Below are 14455 nucleotides of genomic sequence, written 5' to 3' on the forward strand. Positions count from 1 at the left end.
GGAATTCCTGCCCCCCTCTGACCCACACAAAAAGACCCCAAAGGGGGAGACTCTCTGCAGTAACACAAATGTTCATTGCTCGTATCCGGCCGTAGTTTGAGGACCCCAGATTTAGTGCAATATAAAAAAAATGCAAATAATTTTTCTGCGGACTACCAAAATTTTCTTGGGGATCACCCAGTTGGTGACCACTGATTTAGGTTCTATTTCCCCCATAATGTGTGAATGTACAAGTGCACAACCTGGTGATGAGAACTTTGTGATACATGGCTTAAAGCAAACAACTGAAATCAATAACAAACTAGGAAGACTAGATTGTTAATATATTTTTTCAGAACTATTGTAGGTATTCTACCTGTAGTCTCCAGAATCAAACACAAGGAACTTCCATTCTTTCCTACAATCAGGGATACAAGGACAAAATAAAAGGTAAGCAAGGGAGCATTGTAGTCTGGGGAATTTAGGCTTTAAATCAGGTCTTCTAAATCAGGGGTCTCTAACCTTGGCAACTTTAAGCCCGGAGGACTTCAACTCCCAGAATTCTTTGCTGGCTGGAGAATTCTGGGAGTTGAAGTTCTCTGGGCTTAAAGTTGCCAAGGTTGGAGACCCCTGTTCTAAATCATAGCCCCAAAATCATCTCTGAGTTTTTTAGAACAAGGCAACACACAAGATTACAGTCTATTTTTATCTTCTCCTTCAGGAATATGTGGATACTATGTAGTGCTAAACAATGTTGTCTCATTTTTTAGAGAGTAGAGTCTGGGAGACCTTGTTCTAACAAAAGCTCAGAGCTCTGCATGGGGTAGACAGTGGGGGACCCAGTTTCTTTTCTTATTGAAAAATGGATCTGGAGCCAAACACTGCTAACTCATTATTTCTTACAGAGGCAAAGCCAAGGCACATAGCTGCAGAACAAATTATAAACCACAAATCAAGTTTTGTTCGATTCCCTGTGGATGGGTGAGTATTACTTTATTACATTTATTATTTATTATTACATGACATGGGTTTATATCCCTGGGAAGGGTGAGAAAATTTGGTTGAGATGAAATAACGAAATGCTCAGATAAGTGTATCTTTTCAGTCACTTGTTCAATAATCACACATTTACAACCCTGTTATAACTACTATGCATTATGCAGCACTATTTCTCTTGTCTTTCCACAGACATCAATGCAGCCATCCAACACTCCCAGAAGCATAAGTATCTCCCATCAGGACTTCCACAGATTGCAAAAAAAGGGATAATAGCAGCTGTTCCATTCTGAAGTTGCTATCTTTGTCCTGAGACTCTTGGGCCTTTCACAGATGGAAATGTAACAGGTGCAGTTGTAGCCAGAAAAAAAAAGCGTGGTGGAAATATCTGCATCTGTTACTTGGCTATCTTTTCAGGGCCTTCAATGAAAGAATGCATTGTATGTCATTAACATTTTTCAATAAAAGTTGTGACTCTTTCAGTTATGGCTCTGTTCTTGCAATTGGTGGCAGATATGGGTCCCTCTCACTTGTTGCTCATTTCAGATATTTCCAAATAAATTCTTAGCATAAGAATTTACCTCTGTTTTGATCATCTTACTACTAAGAATGTCACAAGAGAAATGCTTTTACATTTGTGTGGGTGTTTCAGTGATACTGTTATGAAATTACACTTAGTGTATTAAGTTCTGCCAGTTGACAGAAAACTAGAATCTAGCTGTCATAAATTAATAGATTAATAAAAGTATTCTATTGACAACATTTCCTTTCTATCTGGTTCTGGCTGTTTGTGGTTATGATCCTACCACCCTCATAGAGCTTTTCATGAAGAGGATATTAAATTTGCTTTGTGCTATATATAAGAAACAGTGCATGTTAGATTCTGTGATGTCATTATTTTGTTCTTTCCACTAGTACTTTTAGCACTTTTCAAGCATGGGTAAAATGGCATCATTGCAAGCAAGATGATGATTGAATAATTGGCAATAATTTGTCAGGACAGGTAGCCCTTATTGAAGGACCACTTGTTCAGCCAATGTTTGAAGTTACAATGGTGCTGAACAATGGATCCTTGTAGTAACTGCTGTTGCAGCATCTCCACACCTGATTGCAGTCTGGGTGCTTGGCAACTAGCTTGCAATTACTATGTTGCAGCACCCCATAATAACATGATCGCCATGTGTGATACCTGCTGCCAGCTTTCAACAAGCAAAGTCAATTGGGAAGCTGGAAAGATGTTGCAAACAGCGATCACACGACCATGGGATGTTGCAACCGTGCAGTATTCACCTAATGACCGCAACTGGGATTGCTGCAACTGCTGTCAGATGGCATGGTCATGTGACATCACACTTTATGACTGTGTTGCTCAGCGATGGAGTTGCCGGTCCCAAAATCCTATTGTTAAACAAGGACTAACTGTATAGTTACATATGTTCTAATAGTATTCCCATATTTTTCTGTTATTACTACTAACAGAATGGGATGTGTTATACCTTCATTTTCATCTTGCATACGTTTTGTTGAATAAATGCCATCTTCTTTTGCAAGAAGTTTGTCCCCCCCCAAGATAATTTGGTTGGGGCTGCTTTTTGTTTAGAAAACTGTCCCATTTTCATGATAAATTTATAATTCTCATAGGATACTTTTTAAAAAAATATTTAGAGCAATGGCAATTTCTACCTCTCTTTGTATCTTTGTGTGCTATCTTAGAGAATAGGATAGAATCCCTTCTCTATTCTTTTTACATATCTGTTACAGCTAATGAAAAATATATTCTGTATTTTTTTAAAAAATAAGATACCATGTGGTAAATTACACTGATTTTTTTTCTTTTGAAGTTACATTAATTCTCTTGCTTACTTTCTGAACTTAAAGCTTTGTAAATGTCCCTGATTTACATAAAATATTCAGGGGAAACAAACTATTATTACGATGATTATTTTCTCTCTAATGCTGAACTTCAGATTTGAAATTCATTAAGTAGTTGTATATACTTTTATCATTTGTGTGCAATGCATTTTTTATTGTTAGTCCTGCTTAAGAAATAAGCTTATGCAAGGAACATTAATTTTCTGGATGTAATGAAAGAATATTGATTACTTATTAACTATTTGAAACTCTAATTAGTGTGTTCTTTGATATTCCTTTTTATCACAATATATCAGTTTCTTTCAAACTGAATGTAGGAATTGAGTGTCATAAAAGAAGAAATATTTTTCAGTAGATAGAAGAATTCACAGTGTTTTCAGAAATTATCAGACTTCTAGGGAAAAAATGGTAGACTGATTATTATGGTGGAATGAAGATCCTGGATGTTGGAATTCCTCTCCAGCAAGGAGAAACTTGAGGTTACCTATAAACACTCCCAACAGTTGTCCTTGGGGTGGTGGGGTTGAGAGCTCTGGGAGATGAGGGAATAACCCTCATGCTCAAACTGCAACCGGCTGCTCTGAAAGGACATCACATTTGCATATTTTCTTTTCTAAACATTTTTCATAAATTGCTTGTTGGTTTCTTTTCAACTGTTAGGAACCCAAACTTTCATGGGTTTGCCTTCTGTGTAGAACTATTTTGGCTCTGCAAGCAGAAACAGTGACCTTTAAAACACTGAAATTATTGGGAATGGTCAATTAGTGTAGACCAGAATTTCTCAACCTTGGCAACTTGAAAACATGAGGACTGTATAGCTAGTTGGGGAATTCTGGGAGCTGAAGCCCACACGTCAAGTTGCCATGGTTGAAAAACATTGCTGTAGACAGATACTTCATTTTCAACTGCCTTTTTCAGCAAACTCAATGACTATTAACACCTCAGATTTATTAATTAATATTATAAAAAGTAGTGGCAATTATACCTTTGTGTGTGGGATGTGTAATAATTTGGTTCATTGGCCCTCATATTTAAAATTTAATATCCATCAATGTCATTCATAAGATAAATGAACATAGCATATAGATTTAAAACTTTCAATCTTCCATAGCCAGGCTGGGAATTTTGGGAATGATAGTATCCATTAAGGTGGACCTTTCAATGGAAGCATCTTATATGATGAATTCATGATAGATGGCATGTATTACTTAATTGCTTTGCATTTAGTTTATGTTTACCTATACCTATTTTCATCAAAGTTTTTTAACGTTGCAATACTGTGACCTCCTAAAATGACAAAATGAATTTGTGCAACACCACCCTATGATTAAAAGTAATGATTTAACTGGGACAAGAATTGATCAAGAAATATACTGTTAATAATTGCATTTTAATCAATACATAAAACTAAACAGTGATTGGTCTTTAAAAACTATAAAGATAAAACTGCCATTGGAAATAAATAAAAAATGTTACAGGGGAAAAATGATATTAAATGTGGCGGCTTGCGAAATACTAGTAGACAGTAACTTGCTTTTTGTGCTTTTTTCTCCCAGTGCAGCCACAATGAGATGCCAGTTGCAGCCTGGTTTCTTTGTTTCCGAGCCTCATACTTTCTGCTTGTAATATTCTCTACCCATTCTTGCAATTTCCTCCTTGTTGCAATCTGTCACTTCTGCTTTGTTCCCCTCTGTTGTAATTTCCTCTGTAGAGTGAGCTTCAGGTCAGATGTTCAGAGCTTTAGACAGAAACCTCCATGTCTTACTCCTTTGAAAAATGGTATATGTTAAAAAACATAAATGATATTTAAGTTCCATGCAGGTCTTTGAAGCTGATAGGTCACTATGCATTCAACCTTGCTATTGTATGCAAAATGACATGCAAGTTCATGCTCACAAACAACATGTAAGAAAAAGGCTCTTTCGAGTGATCACCCATCTATTATCTGGACATTTTGAGAAATAATGGTTTAAATGTATACCTTGGTGCAAGGTAAAAATTATCAGACATATGATGTAATGCAACAACATAAAATAAAATAAATAAACAGAAATATCACAGCATGCTGCTTAAATTAAACCCATCGGCAACACCAAAGAAAAGTATTCAGCTGGATAGTCCAGAGGTCTAACTGAATAGATATTTTTCACCCAGTAGCCAAATATTTCCCTAAAGTCACTTTGTGCCACAATCTCTACAAGTAGTCCTCAATTTACCACTGTAATTGGGGCAGGATATGTTACAATTTCATTGTAAGTCATTATGGTCATAGGTTGAGGCACCATGTGACTGGAAGTAATATTTTGGCCTTCTTTTTGTGTGGTCATTAAACAGAACAGTTGTTAATCGAGCCCATTCATTTGAATGACCATTTTCTTGCCAGACACTGGCAAAAACCATGAATCACAGTCATGTGATTGCAGAACGCTGACTGGTCATAAAGCTGACCCCCCTGACTTGCAGCTCTATGACAGCATGGGGGCTGGTGTGACAATTTATGGAATACTTTAAGGGTTGTATAGCACCCCTTCTGTGGTGGTTGTAACTTTGAATGATCATAAGTAGAGAACTATCTATTTATGAACACAACTACTGAAAAAAGCCCTCTCCTGTGTCCGTGTTCAGTTTCAAAAGCAAGAGGTGGACTTTAACAGCTTTTAAGGAACTCAAAATATATTTGTCTTTGCTTCTACTTTCTAAATGTATATTAGATCAGTTAATCTTTTCTTCTCACTCGAGCATATCATTATTGAAATATTTTTCTAGCTTTTCTATTTTTCAGAGAAGATGTGGTATTGATAATCCAATTAATAAAAAACATAATGAAATACCATTTTTATTTATTTTAAATCCAAACATTGTTTCCAAGTAGTTCAACAGTAGATTTGCTGGCAATTGTAGCCGGATGGTTATAGTGGAGTACCTGTTGTTCATCCATTTAGTCATTCTGAATGGGCATCTTTTCACTAGGATTATAGTACCTTATAATAAGTGCTTCTTTGAGTTCCTCTAAATGTGTGTTTGTGGCATCAGTGATGTTATTCTATCCACCTTGCCTTCTTGAGGCTTTGTGGTTTGAATAAATAAAGCAAACCCTAAGGAAAACTTCAGGGGTCATTTTTAACATGTAGAAGTGACACAGATATGGAGTTTCACCACAGGTAAGTCTTTATATTGATAAAACCGTTAATCTGTGTGTTATTTCATGAGTTACCATGTTAATATACTGTATCTGTTTGGAAGTAAATTTCTGAAGAAGAAACAGCTTCAAGTTACCTTGTCATTATTAATGCTGGTATGATTATAATGCAAAAGATAACCAATGAGATTATTTAGATGCAGTGCAATCATTTCATCACACAGTGTCATAAAATTGACTCTGCTTCTTTCCACTTCAGATGATGGTGTTTACAAAGCTGGAAAAAAGCGATCTGAAATGCGAGGGGCAGCAGAAGTCCAGGAAGATGAAGACACTCAAACTGAGGTCCCAGTTGACCAGGTAATCTCAAAAGTTTCAATAAACACCCACATTTTAAACAACTTTGCACTTTCTCATTGATATTGCATGCTTTGGATGTGCACTAATGTGAAGGCTGCTGAGTTCTAGGAAAAAGATAGGGAACCTAGGCAGTAAGTCTTCTTTAATGCAGGGAATGCAGAAGAGAAAATATAACTTTTAAAAGAACCACTTTTTGATGCAGCATAGAAGAGAACTGTCTGATTTTTTCTTTTGGCAGATTTATGTAGCAGAAGAGCAAGCAGAGCTGAGGGGCAGAGTTAAGTGCCACATCAGTTTGAAGTTATTACATTCTCACAAGTGGTCCATTGAATTCTGTTGACTCTTATCTGGCTTCAACTTAATGGATAGTCCTGATCCTTTGCACTTAAATTAATGTTAAGTTGCAGCATAGAAGATTTATTTAAACTGATGATGTGCTTAACTCTGTCCTCCAGCTCTGCCGACTCTTCTCCTACAATTTATCAGCCCCTGTAGGTAATGTAGCCCTTCTTCTGGGTAGCTTTGGATAGATTAAATTTGATCACTTCGGGGTTGAGTAATTTTTTTTTAACAGAAAAGGTACAGCAAGTTTGCAGAATTGAAAACTGAACTTTCCCTCTTAAATCAGTAATAAGGCACTATACATATCCTTTCAGTGTAGGAATGCATTTACTCACTACTGGAAAAAGTCAGGATGTTTTGTTAACAGTGAAACTTTGAAAGATAGAGCACCAGATATCAATTTATTATAGTATCAGTGGGCAACTGGACATAAAATAGCAATAATGCCCACTGTTGTTTTGAAAGATGGTCATATTATTTGCCAAGAGTCATATTGGTGGGGTGGGTGTGTTGTTTTACCTAAATCAATCCCCTGCTAAACATATACATTTTATCTCCTATTTGTTTATAATGAGTTTTCCTATATCTTTACTTTTAGCTGAAAATGTAATGTTGCCTCCATTCCTCAAAATTTGTCCCTGCTTCCTGTTTTGATTCAACTAACATATCTTCCTGTTCTGCCATATCTGTAATACAATTGTTATATATTTTAAACAGATATGCCTATTTCATTATCTATCTCCCTTCCCTATTCTGAACCACACAGTATTCCCAAAATCCTTTCATACTGTACATATTATATCGTTCTTTGTAAAAGTTCTTCAAAAAAATAGTTATGTGTTCTAGCTGATGTATTATAGCCTATTCTGTATTCTAATACAATCAGAAAACTGGTGTAGCTGACAAAACAAAGATAACATATCTTTTTATTTTGTTTTCTTCATCACCCACCTTTGGTCTGAAACGTCACTGTTTGGTATTTCATTTTCTATTCTTTTTGTAAATTTTTAAGCAAATGTCTATGACATGAAGAATTAGTGCAGATTCAATAGTTTTCTTTTTTTTCTTACATTTTTAGGTTTTCCAATCTCTAGTCTGCAGAGTCTTGTTTCATATTTGTTGACATAGAATTGTTAACACTTAAACTGGCCTTTTGCCACTTTCTGCGGGTGTTTTCTTTTACTTGATAATTGATCTGACCTATTGTCTGACATTTCACAGTTTCTAATGGAATTGATTTATGAATATATTCTTTCTCTGCAAATATTTATGTTATTTAACACCCTGTTGGTAAAGGAACTGTAAGGTCCTTCAGACATTTCTTAAGTTGTTTTTGATTCTTCTGTGATTACTATTGAATATTTTTGTGCTAGTTGTAAATTTTCCTGTGATTGCTTTAATCTTCTTAAAAACCCTCTCATTTCTCTTTTCTTGTTACATTCCACTATTGGTTGACATTTTTGACTGAATTTTTTTGCTTGAGGTTTGAAGTCCAGATTCAATTTTGGCAATTTACTACTATATCCTGCAATGTTCATAGTATAATATGAACATTTATTTTCATAATTCTCCCTGGATTATTTCAATTAAAAGTTTTTTCCTGTATTCATCAGAGACCAGCAGAAACTGTGGATGAGGAAGAAAATGTATCACCAGAACATAAAGCTTTAAAAAAAAGAGAATATGCAACGATGAATGGAGAAAATGGAAATGCTATTAATGGAATGGAAGAAGGCAAAGAGAAACAGAATGACCATTATCAAGATGAATTACAAGGGCAGAACCTTGACCAAGCAGAACAAGAATCTAATGACCACATGCTTAGTAACACAAATGAAGAAAATGGTGAGGAAATGGAACCCAGTAGTCATCCAGAAGAAACAAAAGAAGGTATTGATGATCAAATCCAGGTAACATGTTTTTGTGTTTTGTGTACCTATGTGAAAATGCTTCCATTTGTCTGCTATAGCAATAGGTTAGTCTGCAATCAATTTACATCACCCTTGGTGTCGCAGTTTTAGGGAAACCATTCTCTTTGTGGATGATTCTACTGGAATTTTTATAGAGAATACTGAACCTTGTAATATAAGAATGTTGGATATTACCTTCAAACACCTCTATGCATTCTGATCACAATTCTACACTAGAATTGATAACATTATCTTTCAAATAATGTATTTGCTAAATTGAGTGTATTTGCTTTATATGAAACCAGCAGAAACATGCATCCACAAAAGTATTGAGGTCTGTGAAGCATCATATGTTTTATCCATCAGAACATCTGATACCAGTCAAAAGCAGATGCTGTTTAGTTGCCATGATGGATTTTCCCAGAATAATCTGTAGGAAGTTACATTAACTAAGTTATTAAGCAAGGATGAGGGTTTTTTTTATCATATCTATCTTAATCCTCAGTTGTCTCATTTCCTTTTATTTCTGCAAGATAACTAAAAACCTATTCATTTTTACTATTATTTTTTACTAGCAAAAAAAATATTTTTCTAATCACACACACACACACACACACAAAATACATATATGTATGTATGTATGTATGTATGTATGTATATAATGTGTTAGTAGCTTTATCACTAGAGATTGTGCTTGCTATAATCTAATGAAGCTAATCCATACGCATAGAAAAGGGTTAAAAGTTTGATGAGCAAAAGCAATTGGCATACTCAGTGATGACTTCCAACTTGTAGAATTCAGAGCTTCTTTATCATTATGAATACATACACACTAACAAACTAAATATGACTTTATGACACAAATATGTCAATTTCAAATGTGTTTTTTCTTTCTTCTAGGTTGATTCCAATGGGATTTACGAAAAAGTCCCAGCTCCAAGAGTCACCATCACCAGTCCACAAGAAAGTGAGAAGAATGAACAAACCAATGACTATGCCGCAGTAGCATAGGCATATTTTAGAAGATGTATGTTCTCAGAAAATGAAGAATTTTATGTTTGGAACAAAGGGTGTCATCTTCCACATTTGATTAATTTATGGTATAATAATATGATGGAACTTTTTTTACCCATTAAGCCTCGACATGAAAAGAGTATTCAGACATAACATCATTAAAGAGATGTTCATTAAAAGGAAGTTTAAATTGTAAATGCTGACACAAGATACAAAATTTTAAGGGAATATATTAATGAGTAGGGTCATTATGGAAGACGAAATATTGAAACATTAGCCCTAGGTAAATTCACAAGAAAGAGATTAAAAAAACAGGTGAATGAGCTAAATGATATTTTTGTGTTTTTTAAAAAAGACTTTAAACATTTTTAAGATGAATATTTATATAAGCTGCAGTGTATTTAAAGAATTTAGATTACTATTAGGGGTATAACTCTGTGATAAGGTGAACGTGGCTAGGACTACATTAGACTTGATTCTTACTTAACCAACCTCTACTAAATTTAAGGGCTTTTTCTATTAGACTTATTTTATATTTACATGTGGATCTGCTCTCCCCACTGAAAGGAATGGGAAACCACTGCATGTATAAGATAGTAGCATATACTGATTGGAACCCTCATGCCTGGAGTGAATTGCTGAATCAGTTGACAGAATGTGGTCACAAAACGAAGAAGGCTTATTAGATCAATTAACTATAGAAATTCTGCCACATGCACATTAATTGATATATACTATAAGGTATGCAGTTACATTATAGTGAATTTTGATGATTGGATGCTGATTGTTTGCAAATAAGTACATTCATAAATTCATCCAGCATTATTTTGTTCTGTGCAGTTTATGCTAGTTTAAGTCAAAGATTCTTCCAAGTCAAAAGATTCTTCTGATTGTTCCCATCAGGAACAATCTGAATAATCACGGCAAGTTGCTATATAAACTTATCGCTTATGTCCACTTTTTTAAACCCAGGACACATAACCAATCACAATATTATGGTTTGGTAATTTATTTTTTAAAAAACATTATTTTAAAAATTAACTCCAATTTACAAATCATGTTCTCTTTGTCTTAAAGTTCAGTTCATGAAAAACTTATATTTTCAAATACTGAAAAAATATTGATAGTTTGTATATAACTCCATTTATGCTGGACTCACAGACTCCAGAAAGAGGCTTAGTTTTAAACTGTTATGGGAATTAATGCTCACTAGGGTATATGTTTCTTTTATGTGAGATCTATAACTTACTACTTCTAAATTTTGCTAATAGTCCTTGTTCAAGCCATTTTTATTATATAGGTTGAATCTTTATTTTAAGTTGATATGTTTAGCTTGTTCTTTACAAATACTTCGACCACTTTAAAATATCTTTGTTGTTGTTATATATGAATACCTGAACATGCTTTAACATGTAATCCTGAGGCTGACCTACAGACAGCTAGCCTGAATTTTTGTCAACCCTATTCTAATAAGAGTATCCATATTTATGCTATAGTTAGCCACTGACATTTGCTAACTATGCAGATAGCATAGTTAGCTAATGTCATTTTAATCAGAAGGAATGTAACTCAATTCAAAATGTGACCCTTCCAGTTCAATTAGTATTCCTAGAAATTAGTTTATCTCTAAACGGATGTGACACTGAATAAATGCTGTCTGTAGATCCTCAACCCTCTGTTTTCAGTGATAGAAGTAATTGTGAGAGATTGTTATGTGGCTACCGAACACATTTACTCATTATATACTGATGTTTCAAATATGGTTAATTGACCTTTGAAAATAATTATTTTCCTATCAGATTCTGGATCCATTTCTGTGCTCATTTTAAAACTGCTTTGGCTGTTTGTATAAAAGATGGATAAATGGATGCAGTTTATTAAAACATCAATATTTTAAATATATATTTTAAAGAAAATATACTTTTGGAAGCAAATAAATATATATACATATATATAAACATTATATTGTAAGATTTGTCAAACATGTTTAATGAAAGCATTATAAATAAAATTATATGCCCTATTCTATTTGATGCCTTTTCCTAGTATCTCTGATAGTTTCCTTTTCCAAAGGAATTTCAGATGTGAAGATTAATTGAAAAGAAAGATTTAGTAAAAGTAATCAGTTAAATAATACAGTAAAAATATTTGCTACAAGAAACAAGATGTAACTTTCTCTAGATTAGCTTATTAAATATTACTTTTTTGTGGAATAACAACCATCTACTGTACCTACTTACTGCTGTATTCATTTTGGTTTGCTTGCATTATTTATTTATAAAACCTTTAAACCCTCTTAAAATTAAAATTGGGGATTTGCAAAGAACAATAGCAAGAAGCCAAAACAACAATAAATATAATATCACAATTACATTAATATAATTATAAATCAATTCATCTGTCACTAATTATTTCTGTCAGTCCCAAAGGTCTGCTGAAACAATCATGTTTTTGATAGTTTCTAAAAGGCAAGCTATTCCCCAGAAGGGGAGTTCCACTTGGAGTTCCTGTCTTTAGGTTCCCTTCTGGTATATTGCTCAGTAGGCGGGGATCTTCAGTGGGCATCTGTTCACTTCAGCTGGGCAGACAGAAGGTAGATTCATAGATACCTAGGCCCTGAGCCCTTTGGGGTTTTATATAACCAGTACATTAAACTACACTCAGAAACAAACTGTTAGCTTCTGCAGTTATCATAGCAATGGTGTTATCTGACAGTAAGGAATCAGGGCCATAAGTATGCAGATCACTGCATCTTGCATCATTTGAAGTTTCTGAATGCAGGTTAAAAATTGTAATACTAGCCCCTCATTTATCCCAATAAGCAAAGGGTGAAACAGAGCTGGACCTTGGCTCCAGTGATGGGATTCAAATAATTTAACAACCGGTTCTCTGCCTTAATGATTTCTTCCAACAACTAGTTCACCAAACTGCTCAGAAAGTTAACAACCGGTTCTCCCGAAGTGGTACGAACTGGCTGAACCCCACCACTGCTTGGCTCCCCTTTGTTTAATTGCAGTGTCTAAACTCTTATCATGCAGCCCTAACTAAAAGAGAATTTCATCCTCTCTCCCACCTCCTGCAAACTCAAAGACAGACATCTTGCTCTGCTGCTTTATGCAGACAATGCCGCCATCCTTTCACTTACCCCGGGTTACCCTTAGAAGTCTCTGGGGCTTGGTGGACTTTTGTAGGGAGGAAAAGCTCACAATTAACTACCCTAAAACCCAAAATCAAGATATTCTCAAGTAGACTTGTTCAAGGGAGGGTTCTACTTACCTTTACTACCGGTTTGCAACGGGATCGCACATGACAACATCCAGGTGGGTGGGTGGAGCCTCCCCCCAGTTTTACTACTGGTTCACAAGAACTGGACCGAACTAGGGGCAACCCACCACTGGACTTGTTGGAAGAAATGTCCATCTGGGTTCAGTTCCAAGTGGGGAAAAAGACACTGGAAACATGGAGACTGTTTGGAAAGATGGTTTAATGGTGGACAGGAATCACATGGCTTGAGTTCCTAAGTAGAAAAAAGAATGGGCGAGATGCTGGGAATGCCTTGGTTTTATGCCTTCTGGTTGTGCCCCACCGCAAGAGTTTCCTGTTCCTGTATAAGAAATGTATCCTGATTGGTTTCAGATTCCCAGGTGGCGGGGGTCTTAGCTAACTTTGTAAGTTGTCTCCCAAGCTTGCTTGAGCCTTGCCATGTGGTGAGTTTCTGTTGCTAGTGAGTTTCTGTAGCTAGATGGGTCCTATTGTGTTGCAGATGATGGTCCATTGACAAAGGGGGGGATGAGTTTTTGCCTCTGGCCTATTGACAAAGGTGGGGGGGAGGCAGGAAGCTGCAGGGAGCTGCTTTGTCTTTAAAACACGTTTCTCCATTTCTCATCCAGGGAAATTTAATATTCTGCCTTTTTAACATTTCCTAAAATATTTCATTCTTCTAGGAGAGAACTTCCTGCAGACTTAGATGTTAAAAAGATTGCTGGCACACGGATAATAATCAGATTGAGTAAATTCTTACCATTCAGTATCTTGCCGTTATATTCCAGGCCTCTGGACCCTGGTGGAAACAAAGATGTCTCTGACAAAGCTAATAACAGCACCAAGGCAATATTCGGTTGAGTTTTTTCCCTACTCTAGGGGCAACAAGAATACTGTTTAAAGCTAAGCCTGATTTGCAGATGCTTTACAAGTCTGCATCTATAATATCTTTAAATCCCTAGAGATTGTCCATTCTCAAGTTTTTGTGGACTACCTTCAGATCATGTTGTGCCTTAAATGTTCTGGATTGTGTGATATCAGGAATTTATTTATTTATTGAATTTATATTGCTGCCTATTCGCACATGGCGACTCAAGGCAACTTACAGAATATAAAACCTCATTTAAAGCAATAAAATTAAAAAAGACTCAAATAAATTAATATAATAAAATCACCCCCCACCAAGGAATGGTTCTCCTTGAGGAAAGAGTACTCGTTGGTCACCTATTTTACTTATTAAAAGTTTCCTTTACTAACTTGTTCACTGACCCCCCCTTTAATTCTGACAACTCTGCTCCATAATGGAAGACAAACCTTTTGAACAACTTGGGTTTCTGTGGTCTTTACCCTCCCAGCTTCTGTTGTCTTTAGCTTTAGCAAAACCCAGAACAGAAATTCTCCAGTAAGTTTATGATAACAGAGTGACAGATGGACTTAAGGGTTATGGATCATTCTCACAGGCAAGTGAGACTAGACCCCACTTTCCCCTGTTAAGCACTTCTTCATTCCTACATCTGTTTCAGAACACAGAACATCTTGTGTAGTCCATTTCAACATATTCCGTATAACGATATTGGAGAAT

At 35.4% G+C, this 14455-nt stretch overlaps 1 protein-coding gene across 1 annotated transcript in view; it reads left to right on the plus strand.

Annotated features, from left to right (window-relative positions):
* The window catches only part of DCDC2 (doublecortin domain containing 2), a 60877-nt gene extending 49325 nt beyond the window's left edge, over window positions 1–11552 (plus strand). Inside the window, exons 10-12 of the mRNA XM_058178612.1 lie at window positions 6246–6346; window positions 8302–8598; window positions 9499–11552. Coding sequence (XP_058034595.1) covers window positions 6246–6346; window positions 8302–8598; window positions 9499–9609 — 509 coding nt within the window. The 3' untranslated portion in view covers window positions 9610–11552. The remainder of the gene's footprint in view (window positions 1–6245; window positions 6347–8301; window positions 8599–9498) is intronic.
* The last annotated feature ends 2903 nt before the right edge of the window (window positions 11553–14455 follow it).

Source organism: Ahaetulla prasina, chromosome 3 (genome assembly GCF_028640845.1).
Source record: "Ahaetulla prasina isolate Xishuangbanna chromosome 3, ASM2864084v1, whole genome shotgun sequence".
NCBI lineage: Eukaryota > Metazoa > Chordata > Lepidosauria > Squamata > Colubridae > Ahaetulla > Ahaetulla prasina.